The 15,990-nt window shown below is 41.8% G+C and overlaps 1 protein-coding gene across 1 annotated transcript in view; it reads right to left on the bottom strand.

Annotated features, from left to right (window-relative positions):
* Nucleotides 1-15,990, bottom strand: part of TRPC5 (transient receptor potential cation channel subfamily C member 5) — a 143,381-nt gene that overhangs the window by 57,695 nt on the left and 69,696 nt on the right. The window contains exons 3-4 of the mRNA XM_069463649.1: nucleotides 2,101-2,437; nucleotides 621-760 (exon numbers count right to left, since the gene is read on the bottom strand). Of these exons, the coding sequence (XP_069319750.1) occupies nucleotides 621-760; nucleotides 2,101-2,437 (477 nt within the window). The remainder of the gene's footprint in view (nucleotides 1-620; nucleotides 761-2,100; nucleotides 2,438-15,990) is intronic.

Here is a 15,990-nt window from a genome sequence, read left to right as displayed (position 1 = left end):
AAGTTTGTGTCTCTTGCAGTGAAATTTCTGGGGTTCTGCTACCTGTCATATGAAGAACAGTTGAGGGAAGTGGGGATGTTTAGCTTTCAGCAGGTTAGGGAGAGATGACTTCATATTGGAAACATTGTTAGAAGAAGAAACAGCCTTGTTCTGTGTGACCCCACAGGGAAGAAGGATTGCCAATGGATGTGGCACAGGGAGAATAATATTAGACAAATATAAACCAGCTATTTTAAATGAAGTGCCAAGAGTTAAGAGAGGCTTTTTGGGATAGTGAATTCAGTGAATTTCCTGTCCCTGCCCTATGCAAGCATCATTGGGCCATTCTTTTGGCAAGGATATTGTGGAGAGGATTTAAACACTGAAAGCTAAAGACCCTTTTACCCCCGAAAGCCTCAGAAGCTTATGATTCATTTGTAAATTGTTCCATTCTGCACTTTCTTTGCTTAGGTGGACACTGCTTACAAACCAGTCTGAAAGAATGTCTGTTTATATGGTACTTTTCTGTATGGATTGGACCCTCATCATTACTTTTCCCCTAAACTCTTTATGCTCCCAGTGCAAAAGCTTAATGTAACCAAAATTGCTGCTTAAGAAAAATGGCAGACATTCCAATTTACCTTGACATAGGCCACAATCTTCAAGGAAATAGTTGCTAGGTAGAGGGAGTTCATTGCAAAATCCATCAGGTTCCACCAGTCATGGATGTACTCAGTAAATCCACCATCCCACATTTCCTTAATCTCCCCCCAAATGAAACCTAAAGAATGGAGGCAAACAGTTTATTTCTACATAGGGTCAGTCATCGTCATCATAGTAGGATCCCCCTCCAAGTGGATAAAAATGAAATTAATGAATAAATTGGGGTCAGTGGACTGAAGCCCTGAGAGACAGTAGCAATCATTTACCACTCTTCCTTTCCTACCTCACCTCCCAGTTTTGATTGTTCCGAACCTGGTAGATTTTCTTGAAGATGCCCACATGTTATACCTTTCTGGGTACTACTCATGTTTAGCATTTTTAGTATAGTCACTGGAATGCTGTTACAATTATGGGTGCCTGATTCTACCTTCTTCCCATTTGAAGTGGGAGTGATTTCATCAATAAATTAATTAGATCAATATTATCCGATAGTCCTCAGTTTACTCTAGGTGCTGGAAAGAAAACTTCTCAATGAGCTTTGAGATGAACAAGCTGCTCATAGACCAAATTACCAGATGTTGGGGCCAAAGCTAGGTAGTGGGGCCCAAAATAATTTAGAGTCCTCTTTTCTCCTTTCTCCTCTCATCCTGTGGGGTTTTATGGAATTTTACCTGATGACATAGACATTTCTTTAGCCTTGGAATATGGAAAACAGTAAAAGGTGTAGCTGTAGTCAGGGCAGTGCTTTCTCAGACTTTAAAGTATATGTGAATTACCTGGGAATCATGTTAAAATGCAGATGCAGGGTGGGACCTGAGATTCTGTATGTCAAACAAGCTCCCAGGTGATGCTGATATTGCTGGTTTGGGAACCAAAGTTTGAGTAGCCAGAACTTAGAGGATGATCACTTGTTGGAGGGTTCAATACAACCTAATTATGCCTAAAGACTACTGGTAGGGCTACTTTTACCACAATGTGTGTGAATTTCCCAAGTTTCCCCCCGATTGTGGAGTCAGTGTCCAAATAGGATGTGGGCCTTGAAAAAGTACTAGGATTGTGTGAAGTATCTATGATCCATGTGCCCCTTGGTTATGAGAAAGAGGGTTTTGAATAAACTGATCAGTGTTTGCTCTACGTAGCTTACCTGAGGCCCATTCTGTCTGATACTTGGCTTTCCCTCTAAACCAACTGACCCACAGCTTCTCTGTCCTTGAAGATGCTAGATTGGCAGCAGTGAGTCCTGAGTATATTGCCAATCTCGCTATGGACCATGCAATATTGAGTGACCAGGGCCTGGGAAAGAAGGGACCACATTTCTCAAACTCCCAACAAAGGACTACCCCACTGCACAGTGGGGAGGTGCCCTAGTTCGGAGCCAGTTTGACTGCCTGTTCTAATAGTTTCTTTAGACAGGACCAGCAGGCAGTCTGGCCATAGCTCCTGGTTCCTTCAACTCACCTAGAACCCAAGGCAGTATCATCCATTCCACAATAGTTGGGGGAGGCCCCTGTACATGAAGGTCTGTCCTGACAATGTGCTGAGAAGCCAGGAGAAGCATGAAGAGGAAGGTCAAATAGGATGCTGTGTGGCAGATAAACTTGATAAAAGGCTTCTTGATGAATAGCCCAAGGTTGCTCCTTGGTGAGATCAGATAGGCTATAGACAGCATAGGAAACAGGAATCCAATGGTCATGCAGGTCAGAAGCTTGACTACCCAGTGTTTCCGCCGCCATCCAGGGAAGCCATCATACCACAGGGTGGCAAGCAACTGTTGGCAGTTGGGCTGAGCAACAAACTGGGAAAAGAAGAGAACAAGTTAGGCATCTGGAATGTCCAGGAGGAAGTCTACCTTCACAATACCTCTCCTAGCTTACAGTCAGCTCCGGCAAGGGGCTGTATGTCCAGTCCCCAGAAGAGGCCTGTTTTCCAGGTTCCCATGAATGTTTTTTTTTTTTTTTTTTTTGAGACATAGTCTTGCTCTGTCACCCCAGCTACAGGGCCGTGGCGTCAGCCTAGCTCACAGCAACCTCAAACTCCAGGGCTCAAGCGCTGGTACTACAGGCACACGCCACCACGCCCGGCTAATTTTTTTTCTATTTTTAGTAGAGACAGGACCTCACTCTTGCTCAGGCTGGGCTCAAACTCCTGACCTCACGTAATCCTCCCACCTCGGCCTCCCAAAGTGCTGGGATTACAGGCATGAGCCATCATGCCTGGCCAAAGTCTTTTTATTGAGACAGAGTCTCACTCTGTTGCCCGGGCTAGAGTGCCATGGCATCAACCTAGCTCACAGCAACCTCAAACTCCTGGGCTCAAGTGATCCTCCTGCCTCAGTCTCCCGAGTAGCTGGGACTACAAGCATGCGCCACCATGCCTGGCTAATTTTTCTATTTTTAGTAGAGATGGGGGTCTCACTCTTGCTCAGGCTGGTCTTGAACTCTTGACCTCAAGCAATCCTGCCTCCTCGGCCTCCCAAAGTACTAGGATTACAGGCATGAGCCACCGCACCCGGCTCCATGAATGTATCTAACCCCAGAGACAGTGCTACATGTCAAGCTATGAGACTAGAATTTTTTTTTAGGTTTTGTTATTATTTTCATATATTAAAAAAGATCACTCTATTCAGTTTGTGCCCTGGTATGCCTTCTTCTTCCCCCTCCCATCCTGTTACAGCAGTGAATCCCCAACCTGGCTCTGCATCAGAATCATCCAGGGAACATTAAAAAGTCCGGATCCCCAGGTCCCACCACAGACTGACTAAATGAGACTCTCTGGGGTGGGAGTGGAGGCATAGAGCCTGGGCAGCTGTTTTACAAATTCTCCTGGGAATTTACATGCCTCTTAGCAGAACATCATGGTGATATTTCATTTCAAATTTATTCGCATCTACTCACTCCCTTAGACTATGTGAGGTCATCATCATTGTGCACTGTTTGGGCAAACAAACTGGCAGGGAATAAGCCCGTGCCTGTGGCTATGGTTTGAAATGGAAATAAGTCCCCTTTTTAATTTTATCTTTTTTCCCTGTTTTGTTTTGAGTACCTCTTGATTAGCCTGTAATGAATCAGGTTGCTACTTTGCCATCTATTTAACACCCTCTCTAGTCTAGACATGCAAAAAAGGAAAAAAATCTTGGGGGGGGCCAACATTACAACATTGTATACCAACCCAGCTGGGATTTTACTTAAAGACAATCTACAAAGTGTCAGTGATTAATAATTAAGGAATCATCAGCATTGCAAGTCACCCTCCAGCTGCTACTTCCTAGTAAGTGACTCAATAGGGAGCTTAATTGTCAACCATGATTTTAAATACTGCCCACATTTCCCTACCCCAGCTTCCCATGGGACAGGTTAAACAGAGCAGCACCATACAGCTTACTAATACAAAGGAAATAAACCTCTTCCATCATTTACACAATGGCCAAAGTAAACTAGCCTAACTTTACTGTTAATTATCTGTGAAGGTCACTAGTTTCCCATCACAATCACTCTTCTCCTCTTTGAGCATACAGATGGACTACATCTCCCAGTCTCCTTTGTAGTGAGGTGTGGCTACGTGACTAAGTTCTCACTGATGGAATGTGAAGAAAAATGATGTGTGGGCGGTGGATGATGCCTGTAATCCTAGCACTGTGGGAGGCCGAGGCGGGAAGATCCCTTCAGGTAAGAAGTTCAAGACCAACCTGAGCAAGAGCGAGACCCCCATCTCTACTAAAAAATAGAAAAAATTAGCCGAACGTGGTGGCGCATGCCTGTAGTCCCAGGTACTCGGGAGGCTGAGGCAAAAGGATTGCCTGAGCCCAGAAGTTTGAGGTTCCAATGAGCTAGGCTGACGCCACGGCACTCACTCTAGCCCAGGCAACAGAGTGAGATGCTGTCTCAAAAAAAAAAAAAAAAAAAGTGTGGTACTCCCAGGCCTGGCCTATAGAAATCTCCCATGTGTGCTCCTCCATGTTCTTTCCCCTTCAGGCTGACTGGGATGTGATAACCCAGGGTGACCATCTCCCTTAATTAACCACGTGAAGAGAAGTATCCTGCTGACCAAGAATACCAAGAATACATGACTGAGAAAGTTCTATCGTGTTTGAGCCATTATATATTTTGGGATCTAGCCTATTCTAAAGCAGTTTACTATTCCAAAACTACCAAAAATAAGCTCTAAAATGTTTTCATCCTGTGATTTCATTTCCTCCAAAGATGTTCATGATCCCCATTTATGTCCTTACATTTCCTTTCCACACATTCATACACAAAAAGACAAAATCCTATAGTCCCTTTCTACTCTTCTTGCCATTATAGCTTATGCCAAAGGGATAAAGTCCAAGAAAATACAGAAAAGTTTTATTTTTATTTTTTAAAAATTTGATTGTGTATATTTAAAGTATAAAATATGTTTTTTATTTTTTTTATTTTTTATTTCAGCATATTATGGGGGTACAATTGTTTAGGTTATATATATATTGCCTTTGCCCCACCAGAGTCAGAGCTACAGCGTGTCCATCCTCCAGATGGTGCGCACTGCACTCATAAGGTGTGTATATACCCATCCCCTCCTCCGCCCTCCCAGCTGCCTGACACCTGATGAATGTTACTACTATATGAGCACTTAAGTGTTGAGCAGTTAATATCAATTTGATGGTGACAGAAAAGTTAAAGGTAAAGCAAGACTTTGGGATGCAGTGGAAAAACCACTGGGATCTCACAGTCTAGCGAGGGAGTCAGATGTATGAAAAGATCGTTATACAACTGAATTGTAAGGGCAGCGAAAAAGATATTAACAAGGAATAATGCAAACATAAAGGAGGGGCAAATTTGGACTTCTCAGCGAAGGCTTCCTGGAGGAGGTGATACCTGAGTGGAACATTAAAAAATGTGCAGCAGTTGGCTAGGTATAGGGGAGGAGAAGGAGCCAAAGCAGAGGGAATAACATGACTACAGGTATAGAGGTCAAAATGAACATGCCTTGCGTGGGGAACTAGAGCAGTCTAGGGTAGCTGCAACTTGAACTGCAGGGCTGAGAATGGCAACGGACCAGGCCAGAGAGGTAAGCAGCAGTTAGAGCAGACCAAAATGATCGTCTTTGGGCACTATAAATAGTATGGACTCATTTTCAAAGCAATGGGAAGCCATAAGCAGTATCTTTATGTGTGTGAGTGAGAGAGAGAGAGAGAGAGAGAGAGTGTGTAGAGCAGTACACACTCTGTTAAGAGTGGTTGCGACTGTAGATTCTGAGGCTAGCTTACATTGGCTCAACTCTTGGCTTTGTCACTTACTAGCTGTATAACTGAACAAGTTACTTTACTTTTCTGTTCTTCACTGCCTTTATCTAAAGAATGGCGATATTAACATCTACCTTATAGGGTTGGTGTGAGGATTAAAATCAGTTTACTATATACGTAGCACTTAGAACTATGCCTGGCACATAGTAAAGGCACATTAAATCTTCACTGCATATATCATTATGCATGGGACAGAATTAGATTGAGATGTTAGAAAGATCCTTCTCGTTATTGAGTGGAAGATATATTGAGGGCAGGGGGTGGGCAAAACTAGAGGCAGAAAGATCAGTTAGAAAGCTGTTGTCAATCTTGAACAAAATGGCAGTGACTTAGACTAAGGAAATGGTGGTGGAAATGGAGAGACATAGTCAGATTTGAAATGTAGTGAGGGGTAGAATTGCCAGGATGTGGTGATGGATGCGGATTATAGTAATAGAGTGGGTGTGAAGGGAAAGGCGATGGAGGCTTCTAATTCAAGTGAATTGGTGATAATAGTGCTGTTAATGGAGAGAGGATAGGTTTATGGAGGTGCATGCATTTTGAGACCTATTGAATTAGATTTGTCTGTGGTACATTTAAATGGAGATATGTGGATTGATGTACTGATGTTATTCAGCAGGGGTTGGCAAGCTTTTTCTGTAAAGGGCCAGAGAGTAAGTATTTTAGGCTTTGCAGGCCATGCCAATGCTGTTGTAACTACTCAACTCAGCTGTTGCAGTGCAAACTCAGCCATAAACAATATGTACATGAATGGGCTTGGATATGTGCCAAGAAAACTTTATTTACAAAAAAAAAAAAAAAACAGGCAGTGAATTGCTCTATTCTATGGTATTACTCCCTGCTGCCAAAACCAAACCGATATTTGGAGCTCTCAGCAATGGTCTTTATGACCTCCTGGGACATCCCCTTGTGTAGTTCCAAGAACTCCAGCCTGGGAAATCACCTTCCTCTAAGGCAGAAACGCAAAGGTGGAAGCTTCCTTCAATAGTGGATATACCATCCAATCTTTATCTTTAATGCCTCTGCTCTGATTTTCGATTTGGCTCAAGATGGGCAATTTTAAAGTAGGACAGGCTTTTATCTTCTGTTTTTATATCTGACAGAAGTAGTGTAAGGTGGTGTGGATTCTGGCAGAAAAAGCTGTAATTAGAATATGATAAAGGAAATTTTTATTAAGCCATTATGTAGTATCTAACCTAAAAACATCCGTGAGCTTGGAAACCACAATCCATTCCTGCTTGCATATTGAAGTTCAAATCTGACAGTTTATTTAATCAATTTCTTATTGATTCTAAGAATGCCTCGGAAAGAGGAATTGTAGAAAAAACTGCAGAGTGTGTGTGCGCTGGATGCCTGCCTGATTGCACTAAAAGCCAAACTGTACAGAGCCTAGATCAGTAATTTTTAATTTTAATGAAGTACAATTTATGTTTTTATTGTTGTTACTTGTGCTGTTGTCATATCTAAAAAACCATTGCTCAATCTAAAGTCACAAAGATTTACACCTATGTTTTCTTCTCAGAGTTTGATAGCTTTAGCTCTTATATTTAGGTCATTGATCCATTTTGAATTAATTTTTGCATATTGTGTGAGATAGGGGTCCAATTTCATTCATTTGCATGTGGATATGTACTTGTCCTAGCAAATATTTTTTGAAAAGGCTGTTTCCCAATTAAAATTGTTTTGATACCCTTGTTTTGAAAATACTCCTGGGCTCAAGTGATCCTCCTGCCTCAACCTCCTAAGTAGCTAGGACTACAGCACATGCCCCAACTAATTTTTAAAATTTTTTGTAGAGACAGAAATCTTGCTATGTTGCCCAGGCTGGTCTCGAACTCCTGGCCTCAAGTGAGCCTCCTGTCTTTGCCTCCCAAAGTGCTGGGATTACAGGTATGAGCCACAATGCCCAGCCTGGACTCTTAATTCTATTCCATTTATCAATGTCTGTTTTTATGGCAGTACCATAGTGTCTTGATTACAGTACTTTTGTAGTGAGTTTTGAAATCAGGAACCGTAAGTATTTCATATTTGTTTTTCTTTTTCAAAATAGGTTTGGCTATCCTGCCTCCATTGCATTTTCATATGAATTTTACAATCAGCTTATCAATTTATGTAAAAAAGAACCCTGGGGCTTTCATAAGGATTTCATTGACTTTGTAGAATAATTGGGGAATGTTGCCATTTTAACAATATTAAGTCTTCTAATTGATGAACATGGCCTGTCTTTCCATTTATTTAGATCTTCTTTAGTTTCTTTGAACAATGTTTTGTAGTTTTTTCAGTGCACAAGTCTTATGCCTCCCTTGTTAAATTTATTCCTGAGCATTTTATTTGTTTTGATGCTATTGTAAATTGAAATATTTTCTTAATTTTTTGATTTTTCATTGCTAGTGCATAGAAACTGCTAAAAGACAAAATTACAGCAAATTCAGTTATAGATCTAATTGGCTTTTATTCAGGATTCATGAATTGGGACAGCCTCCATCCTGCAAAGTAGAATGAATGCGAGAGCTCCCCTGGGCAATTGCAGAACAGTGGGTTTCCTAAGGTGGGGACAAGGAAACAGAACAATAGGAAAAAGCTGATTGGTTAGTATCAGGTTACTTCGACTTACTTTTTTGGGGTTAAGGTTAAAGCAGAGTCATCTTCCTCATTGTGCTGACTCAGGTAGGCAGGAATCTCTTATTTTCAGGAAAAACTGGTCTGTTTTGCGATCTATATGCTTCCTTAAAAGTTTCAGTTTGGTTATGTGGCATTTAGGGTGACTCCATTCTGGTTTGGTCCTGATCTTAGGGGAAAAGCTTTCAGTACTTCTCTGTTAAGTGTGATGTTAGCTATGGGTTTTTCACACATGACCTTTGTTAGGTAGAGGAAGTTCTCTTCCATTCCCAGTTTTCTGAGTGTTTTTATCACGAAAGCTTGTTGGATTTTGTCAGATACTTTTTCTGTGTCAACTGAACTGATAGGATGTGGGTTTTTTTCTCTTCTTTCAATTAATATAAAATATTACATTGCTTGATTCTGTTATGCTGAGTCACCTTCACATTCCTGGGATAAGTTTCATTTGATTCTGGTGTGTGGTTCTTATTATATGTTGATGGATTTGGATTGCTTCTGTTCAGCCTATTGTTTGCCCCCATACATTGCCTCAGGCAGCCTTGATGTTAAACTGTTGCTGATCTTTTTCAACAAATGCCCCTGGAAAAGGGCTATTGGAGCTGATTGATTCGGATCACGTGGAGATAAGCCCTGCCAATGGGGCTTTTTTAGAGCTGCCTGATGTGTCACATGGTGACAATTCCCTGGGAATGGGTATTTTGGGCGTACTCCAAACCCAGTCCGTTCTGTTCCCCTTCAGTGGATGCCAGGCTGCTGCTTTTTACAGGTACTGTGATTCTAAGGCTGTTGCTTTTCAATGCTAACTGTGGAGCTGGGTAAAAGAAAATGGGAATAGAGCAAATTAATTACCAGAAAACTTGCTGTTTTTACTGAAATTCGGCTGTTCTACTTCAATAAATGCTCCTCTGACTGTTGTAAACTTTCCGTTAATTTCCATAGTTGTGAAAAAGTTGATTCTGAAAACTTTTCCAATGTCTTGTTGCTTTTTCGGAAGAGTGGATTTTCAGAAGTACTGACTTTATCATTGTGGAAAGTGCTTCTCCTCATAACTTCTTAACTTTTCATGGGACGTGATGTTCTGTTTGTGTGTGTGTTAGTGCGAATGATAGAGTCCTTGCTCTATTACCCTCATCAGGGACTTTAAAATAAATAAACAACAATAATGTTTGGGAATATAGGATCTTCTTAAAAGCCAGAAGACTGGATGTTGCTCAAGGACTGGGAACTTATCTTATTCTTCATTATATTCCCAACATTTTGCAAAATGCCTGGTGCAAGGTAGATGCTGAATAAATATTTGTTGAATGGGTGATTAAATAAATAGATTTGTGCTGGATGAACCTTGGTGGAACACTGTCTTTCCAACGTCTTTTTTTCCTTGGTGTGTGAAAGGAGTGAAGTCTGGTAGCTAAGACAAGTCTCTTGAAAGTTGTGACTGAGAACTACTCTTAACATAGGCAGATTAACTATCATATATTGAGCTCTTATAATGTCCCAGACACTACTGGATTTTCATATGCATCAATCGTCTCACAGCAACTCTAAAGGCAGATATTATTATACCCATTTTACAGATGATGTGTCACATTTCTTTGTAAGTGGTGGAGGCAGGACTGGAGCCCTAGCCTGGATGACTCTATAGACCAAGCTCTTAAACATTGCATTCTCTGACAATCCATGTTTCATATGATCTGAGGCATGCAGAAAGCTGAATTTTCCAACATGTTCTCATTGGCCTTGCCACGGTGATTGAAATGCCCACATCATTTACTGCTTTGGGTTAAGGCATTGAAGTTACATTCATGTTTGCAGGAAGTAGTAATATATGGAACTATTAACTACCCTTACCAGTTTAGGGACTTGCCTGCCGGCAAAGCCCAGAAGCACTGAGCCCCACCCTAGGTCTAGGCTTCTGAGTGGCAGCTAGGAAAGGTGGGAAGAGCAAGGTATAATAGCTAAGGACCTGAGGGAGGTACTGAAGATTTTAGCTCCTTGATTTAGCCCCAGGACAGATCTATATGGAGCCCATCTTCTCCATCTGTCCAAATCTTTTCTTCACAAATGTGCTAGGACTCTTACTGCAGTTCTTGGGTTTTTTTCCACTGGAATACTTCAGTTCTCCAATACTCCCAGACAAGGGCTGAACAGTATTCTATTTTTTCCTTACTGTATAGGACTTTTAGAAAAGCCCTGGCTTTCTTTCTTTCCTTTGACATAAAGGTGTGTTTTCACTGGCTCCATAGCTTTTTGCCCCTCCTGTGAATAATTCTTGATAGGAATAATGTCAGGTTCTACTGGAAAGAGCCCACCCCTCTCCCAGAAAAGTAACAAAATAGCTTTGATTCTACCTCAACAGAGTTCTGACTTCATTCATTCAGTGAAGAGATTTACCTCCCTAGCCCCTCACGAGTCTATTTTTTATTTTTTTGAGACAGGTCTTGCTCTGTTGTCTAGACTACAGTGCCATGGCATCAGCCTAGCTCACAGCAACCTCAAACTCCTGGGCTCAAGCGATCCTCCTGCCTCAGCCTCCCCAGTAGCTGGGACTACAGGTATACACCACCACGTCTGGCTAATTTTTTTTTCTATTTTTAGTTGCCCGGCTAATTTTTTCTGTTTTTAGTAGAGATGGGGTCTGGTCTTGAACTCCTGACCTCAAGTGATACTCCCGCCTTGGCCTCCCAGAGTGCTAAGATTACAGGCGTGAGCCACTGAGCCTGGCCTCACCAGTCTATTGTATGTGACTTTTGTTCCTATAGCTGTCTAAATAATCAGTCAGCTTTAATGCGCAATTCACATGCTCAACCAAGGCAGACAGAATTTGATTTGCTCACATCAAGGAAAATGCAAGATCAACATTATTTAATTTAGGTCTTTGAACAAGCATTTTGGAGTACCTGCTCGGTTCCCAGCTCTGTGTTGCGTGTTGGGGAAGGTTACAAGGGAGACCAGCAGTGATTTTGGCCTGCGGGATCTCCTCGGAAGGGAGACTAGTCTAAGTCATGTGAAACAAGTAATAGAACAATAATGTTTGTGTTCAGATGCCTGCATAAGCTGTACAGATGGTAAACATGTCAGGTGCCCAGATGGTTGACACTCACAGACCAGTTAAGGCCATTTCCCTCCAAATCTGGGGAGATTAGTTTGCCAAGTAAGGATATGAAAAAAGCCCACACCCCTTTGATCTCCTCTTACCACCATTTTACAAAAGAATGGAAGGATTAAAAGGCAGTAGTTCAATCTGGATCCATTCAGTTTTAGGAAAAGGTCACTGCTTTGTCCTGAGGCACTATACTTTGGGAACTTAGGGTATTCAGAGATGAAAAAAATTAGCAGGCACTGAAGTCCTGAGGAAAGGCTGCAGGGAATCATAAAATCAGAGCAGGTCACTTCCTTCTGGAAGCCTTCCCTGATTACTCCAGCCAGAGATGACCTCTCCCTCCACCTTGAGCCCAGACCACTTTGCATATTCCTTGGGATACCTCTCAGAGCCTGCCTTATGTTACACTTACTTCTATATAGAACCCATGACTCAGCCTTCTTATTAGACAGTAAGCTTCAGAGGGGGAGGAACATTTCTGTACGTTTTATTCCATACCCCGGAGGGCTTTGCAGGCATTTACTGTATTTGTTAAAGTGATAAAATTCTCCTCTCTCCCTCCCTGCTAAAATTCAGACTTGGATGTTCACCTACCCAGTGGGCATTTCCTCTTGGCTATTCAAACACATTTCAGACACATAACACACACAGGACTCTTTTCCTCCAAACTCTCCACACCTTGCAATCTGTGTACCCTTAAGGCATTTCTCTAGTAGTAGTCATAATAGTCACAGATAAAATATACACAGAGCTTCCTGTGTTTTAGATACTTTTAAAAGCACTTTAAATATGTTAACAAACCTGGGAGGCCGGTACTATTTTTATATCCATTTTACAGATGAGAAAACTGAGGCTCAGAGAGATTAAATAGTAATAATAAGAACAGCTAACATTTGAGTGCCTACTAAGTGTCAAACACTGTAGTAAGTGCTCATTTAAGAATAGTGAGCTAGGGATAGACTTCCCTGGTTATTGAGTCCCCACTCCCTGAGGAGGCGATGGAAAATGAGGGAAAGTCCCCTCATAGGAACAGAGGATCGTGAAGTGGGGGTGGGCTCTTCAGAAGTAGGCCAGGCTGTGAGGCAGAGAAAAAAAGCAAGCACCAGTGAGCTTCCAGTGGTTCCACTGGGAATGGACAATGGTCAGAGGAGAAAAATCTTTCTTAGCCTGCTCAGTTCACCCTGTTCCTTGCCACGGAGGCTGTCATCAAGAAAAAAATTAGATCAGGATAAAATAAGTCAGTCTTACATTGAGTCATCTAACTGCTTATTTTCAGATGATTTTAAATTGTTGGGTGTGTACAAAAAGTGCAATAGGTGAGACAGGAAGAAAGGTCACCTTGACTCATGTTTAACATTTAGAGGTTTGTAAAGTAGTACAGGCCTGTGATTCTCAGAATTGGCAGTGAGTTATCTTTGTGTGTTTCCTAAAAGAAATCAGCTGACTTGAAGCTGGCAGATTTACAGCTGTAAACACTTCTTCCTTTAGTTCATTTGGAGCAGGGGAAAATTTGAAAGGTGAGAATGAGTCGTCCCCCATCCCAGGGGAGAAGGTGAGGATCAGGAAGAAACAGCAGTTAGTGGCTGTGGCAAGATCTGGGGTAAGGGCTTTTCTGGGTAGTTTGGAAAAGTGTGCGGATCTTCCAATAACTGTCTCCTACTCCCTCAGTGAATGGCTGCACGTTTAAATAGGTCCAACTTTCATTGTATCAGATGTCAGTTCTTCAAAAGATAGTCTGGGCATAAGAAGACAGCCCTGCAGAAATGACCCACGATAGAATGAATTTTTTTTGTTGTTTATTTATTTCAGCTTATCATGGGGGTACAAAAGTTCAGGTTATATATATTGCCCATGTCCCGCCCATCCCCCCGAGTCAGAGCTTCAAGCATGCCCATTCCCAGACAGTGCGCATCGCACTCATCATGTAGTTATACCCCCATCCCCTCTCCCACCCCCTTGTAGTTGCCAATCAAGCTGGGTTCTAAAGAGGAGCAAATGCTCAAGAAGGAAATCAGTGGCAATGCAAAATTTCCTGAAGCAGGAGAAATGTTCAAATACCTTCTTCCTCTTATCATTCCAGTGAGCTTGCTGAGCCGTGTTTTCATGAAGCAGTACAGCTTGTTGTTGTTGTTTTAACCATTGTAGCAGACATTTGAGTTCAAGAAATACGTTTAGGAAGGCGTTTACGCCCAGATTGTGATTGGAAGAGGCCCGTACGCTTTACATGTAGTCTCTGTCTAGCATAATTTGATATGTATGTACTCAGATCACTAATTCATGGTGAATTTTATGGGAAAAAAAAGGAGATAGATTCTTACCTAGGAATTACTGAGACATTTTGTACTAACCTGGCTCTGTTGCAGTTAGCTAGCAGACTTAGTTCCTGAGCTGGGCTGCCAGTATCAATGGCAACACAGGTGCAGACTCACAACATAAGTCAACTGGAAACCATACCTCTAATTTCAAACTAGAGCTAAATCTCACAAATTTGAACTAAGTGGAGGAAGGTGAGGCTAGATGCTGGAAAGTGTTTTAGAACACATATTTTAAAAAATATATAATTTTCATTTGCAAGTGTATACAGCAATGGGATTAGCTAAATGGGGTTTCCTGGCAGATGTTATAATTCTGTGTTGGTGGTGATGGGCTGGCTGTAAAAGGAGCTAGTGCTGCTGAATTAAGTCTGATGCAATAGCTTATTCTAGCCATGAGATGGCAGCAGAGAGTGATGGGCGCTCACTTCCTACTCCAAAGAGGGGGGAGTCCTGGAAGTAAAGGGGAGCTTGTGTTGGAAAGCTTCTCACCAGGGAGCGAGCAAGTGACACAGTGTGTCGGAACAATTGAAGAGGAGAGCCTGGAAACTTACTAAAGCCAAGTAAGAAGTCATACAAGGTGCGGTCAGGTCAGCTGGGAGTTGCAGTCCTACTGGTTTAAATCAGGAAGCTGAGAGGGGAAATACCTCCAGGAATAAACATATCAAGGCAGAGAGCAATAAACCATTGATCAAGCTACTGACACTAGAACAGAGCGAGGGGAAATCTAATGAGAGCTAAAGAGGCAACCCATTCTGATAGTCTAAGTCTTTAAGAGGTGGTTGCTCTTTGAGAGCCAGGTCCCTATGCAGTACCAAGCCTAGTGCTGGGAAAATGCTACAGGTCCAGGAGCCCACAATCCTTATTTCAAAACCCTTGGGGACAGAAGTGTTCTGGAATTCTAAATTTGTCAGATTTCAGGACAGTCATATGCTGTCTATGCCATATATTAGTTAACACTCCCAGTGAGGTTTGAGGAAGCACCCATAATTAGGGTTGCCAAGTTTAGCAAATAAAAATAGAGGATGCCCAGTTAAATTTGAATTTCAGCTAAACAGCCAATAATGTTTTAGCATTAAAAAGGGACATACTTATGCTAAAACATTATTGGTTTTTTAGCTGAAATTCAAATTTAACTGAGTTGTCCTGGATTTTATCTGGCAACCTTACTATAATCAAACCTATTAATTTTTTCAGCAGTGAAACCTATGAATTATTAGACTCAATGGGATACATAAAGGCCATAAATTGCCTCTCATTGATTCATCTCAGGTTTTGCCACCATGTGAGTTTTGATAGGGAATTTATTTTAAAAAAAACTTTTGGTTTTCAGAATTTGGTGGGTTTTGGAATTGAGGACCTGTAATTGTTGAATAAACATTTTTTTAAACTGAGAGATCTATGGTGATATGTATTCATACCTTCAGCGTATCCAGTTTTTAAGGGCCATGGTCCCTCTTTTTTTTTTCCAAGACATAGGATGTAGTCAGGCACTGCAGATCATGAAGGGTTGGGGTGCTTGGAAGACTAACTCAGGTATACCCAAGTAGTTTTCACATTTATAAGGCTTGTCTGGAGGTTTTATGACCTGTTGTGGGCTGCCCCTTTCCTTTCAAATATTCAGCATAAAATCAGAATAAAGGAGGTGGGGGAAACTTAGCCCCTAGCTATATACTAAAGACCACATTTTGAAAACGTAGCCTGCGTACTGAACCGACTCTTGCTTGACCTCTATATTTGTGGTGGCACTTGGGGCAAGTGTTTGTGTTCGGGTCTTTAGCTGTGTAATGGTGGTGCTGCCACTGCCCTGCCTTCCTCATCGGGCTGCTGTGATGATCAAATGGATCATGGGTGGGAAAAAGCTTTGAAACATTCTTAACACCAAATGGATGGAAGGTGGCATTCCTCATTTGTCTTTTTTAGCATAACAGCATGAAGTAGGCTGCATAACCAAAGATGTTTCCAATGAGGTAGTGTGGTATGGTCCGGAGCATGATCTTTACAGGCAGACAGAATGACCTGGGGTTCAAATTCCA

The sequence above is a fragment of the Eulemur rufifrons genome, chromosome 30, assembly GCF_041146395.1.
Source record: "Eulemur rufifrons isolate Redbay chromosome 30, OSU_ERuf_1, whole genome shotgun sequence".
Classification (NCBI taxonomy): Eukaryota; Metazoa; Chordata; class Mammalia; order Primates; family Lemuridae; genus Eulemur; species Eulemur rufifrons.
Note: the sequence above shows the minus strand (reverse complement) of the source record. Positions and strands in the feature narration are given on the sequence as shown.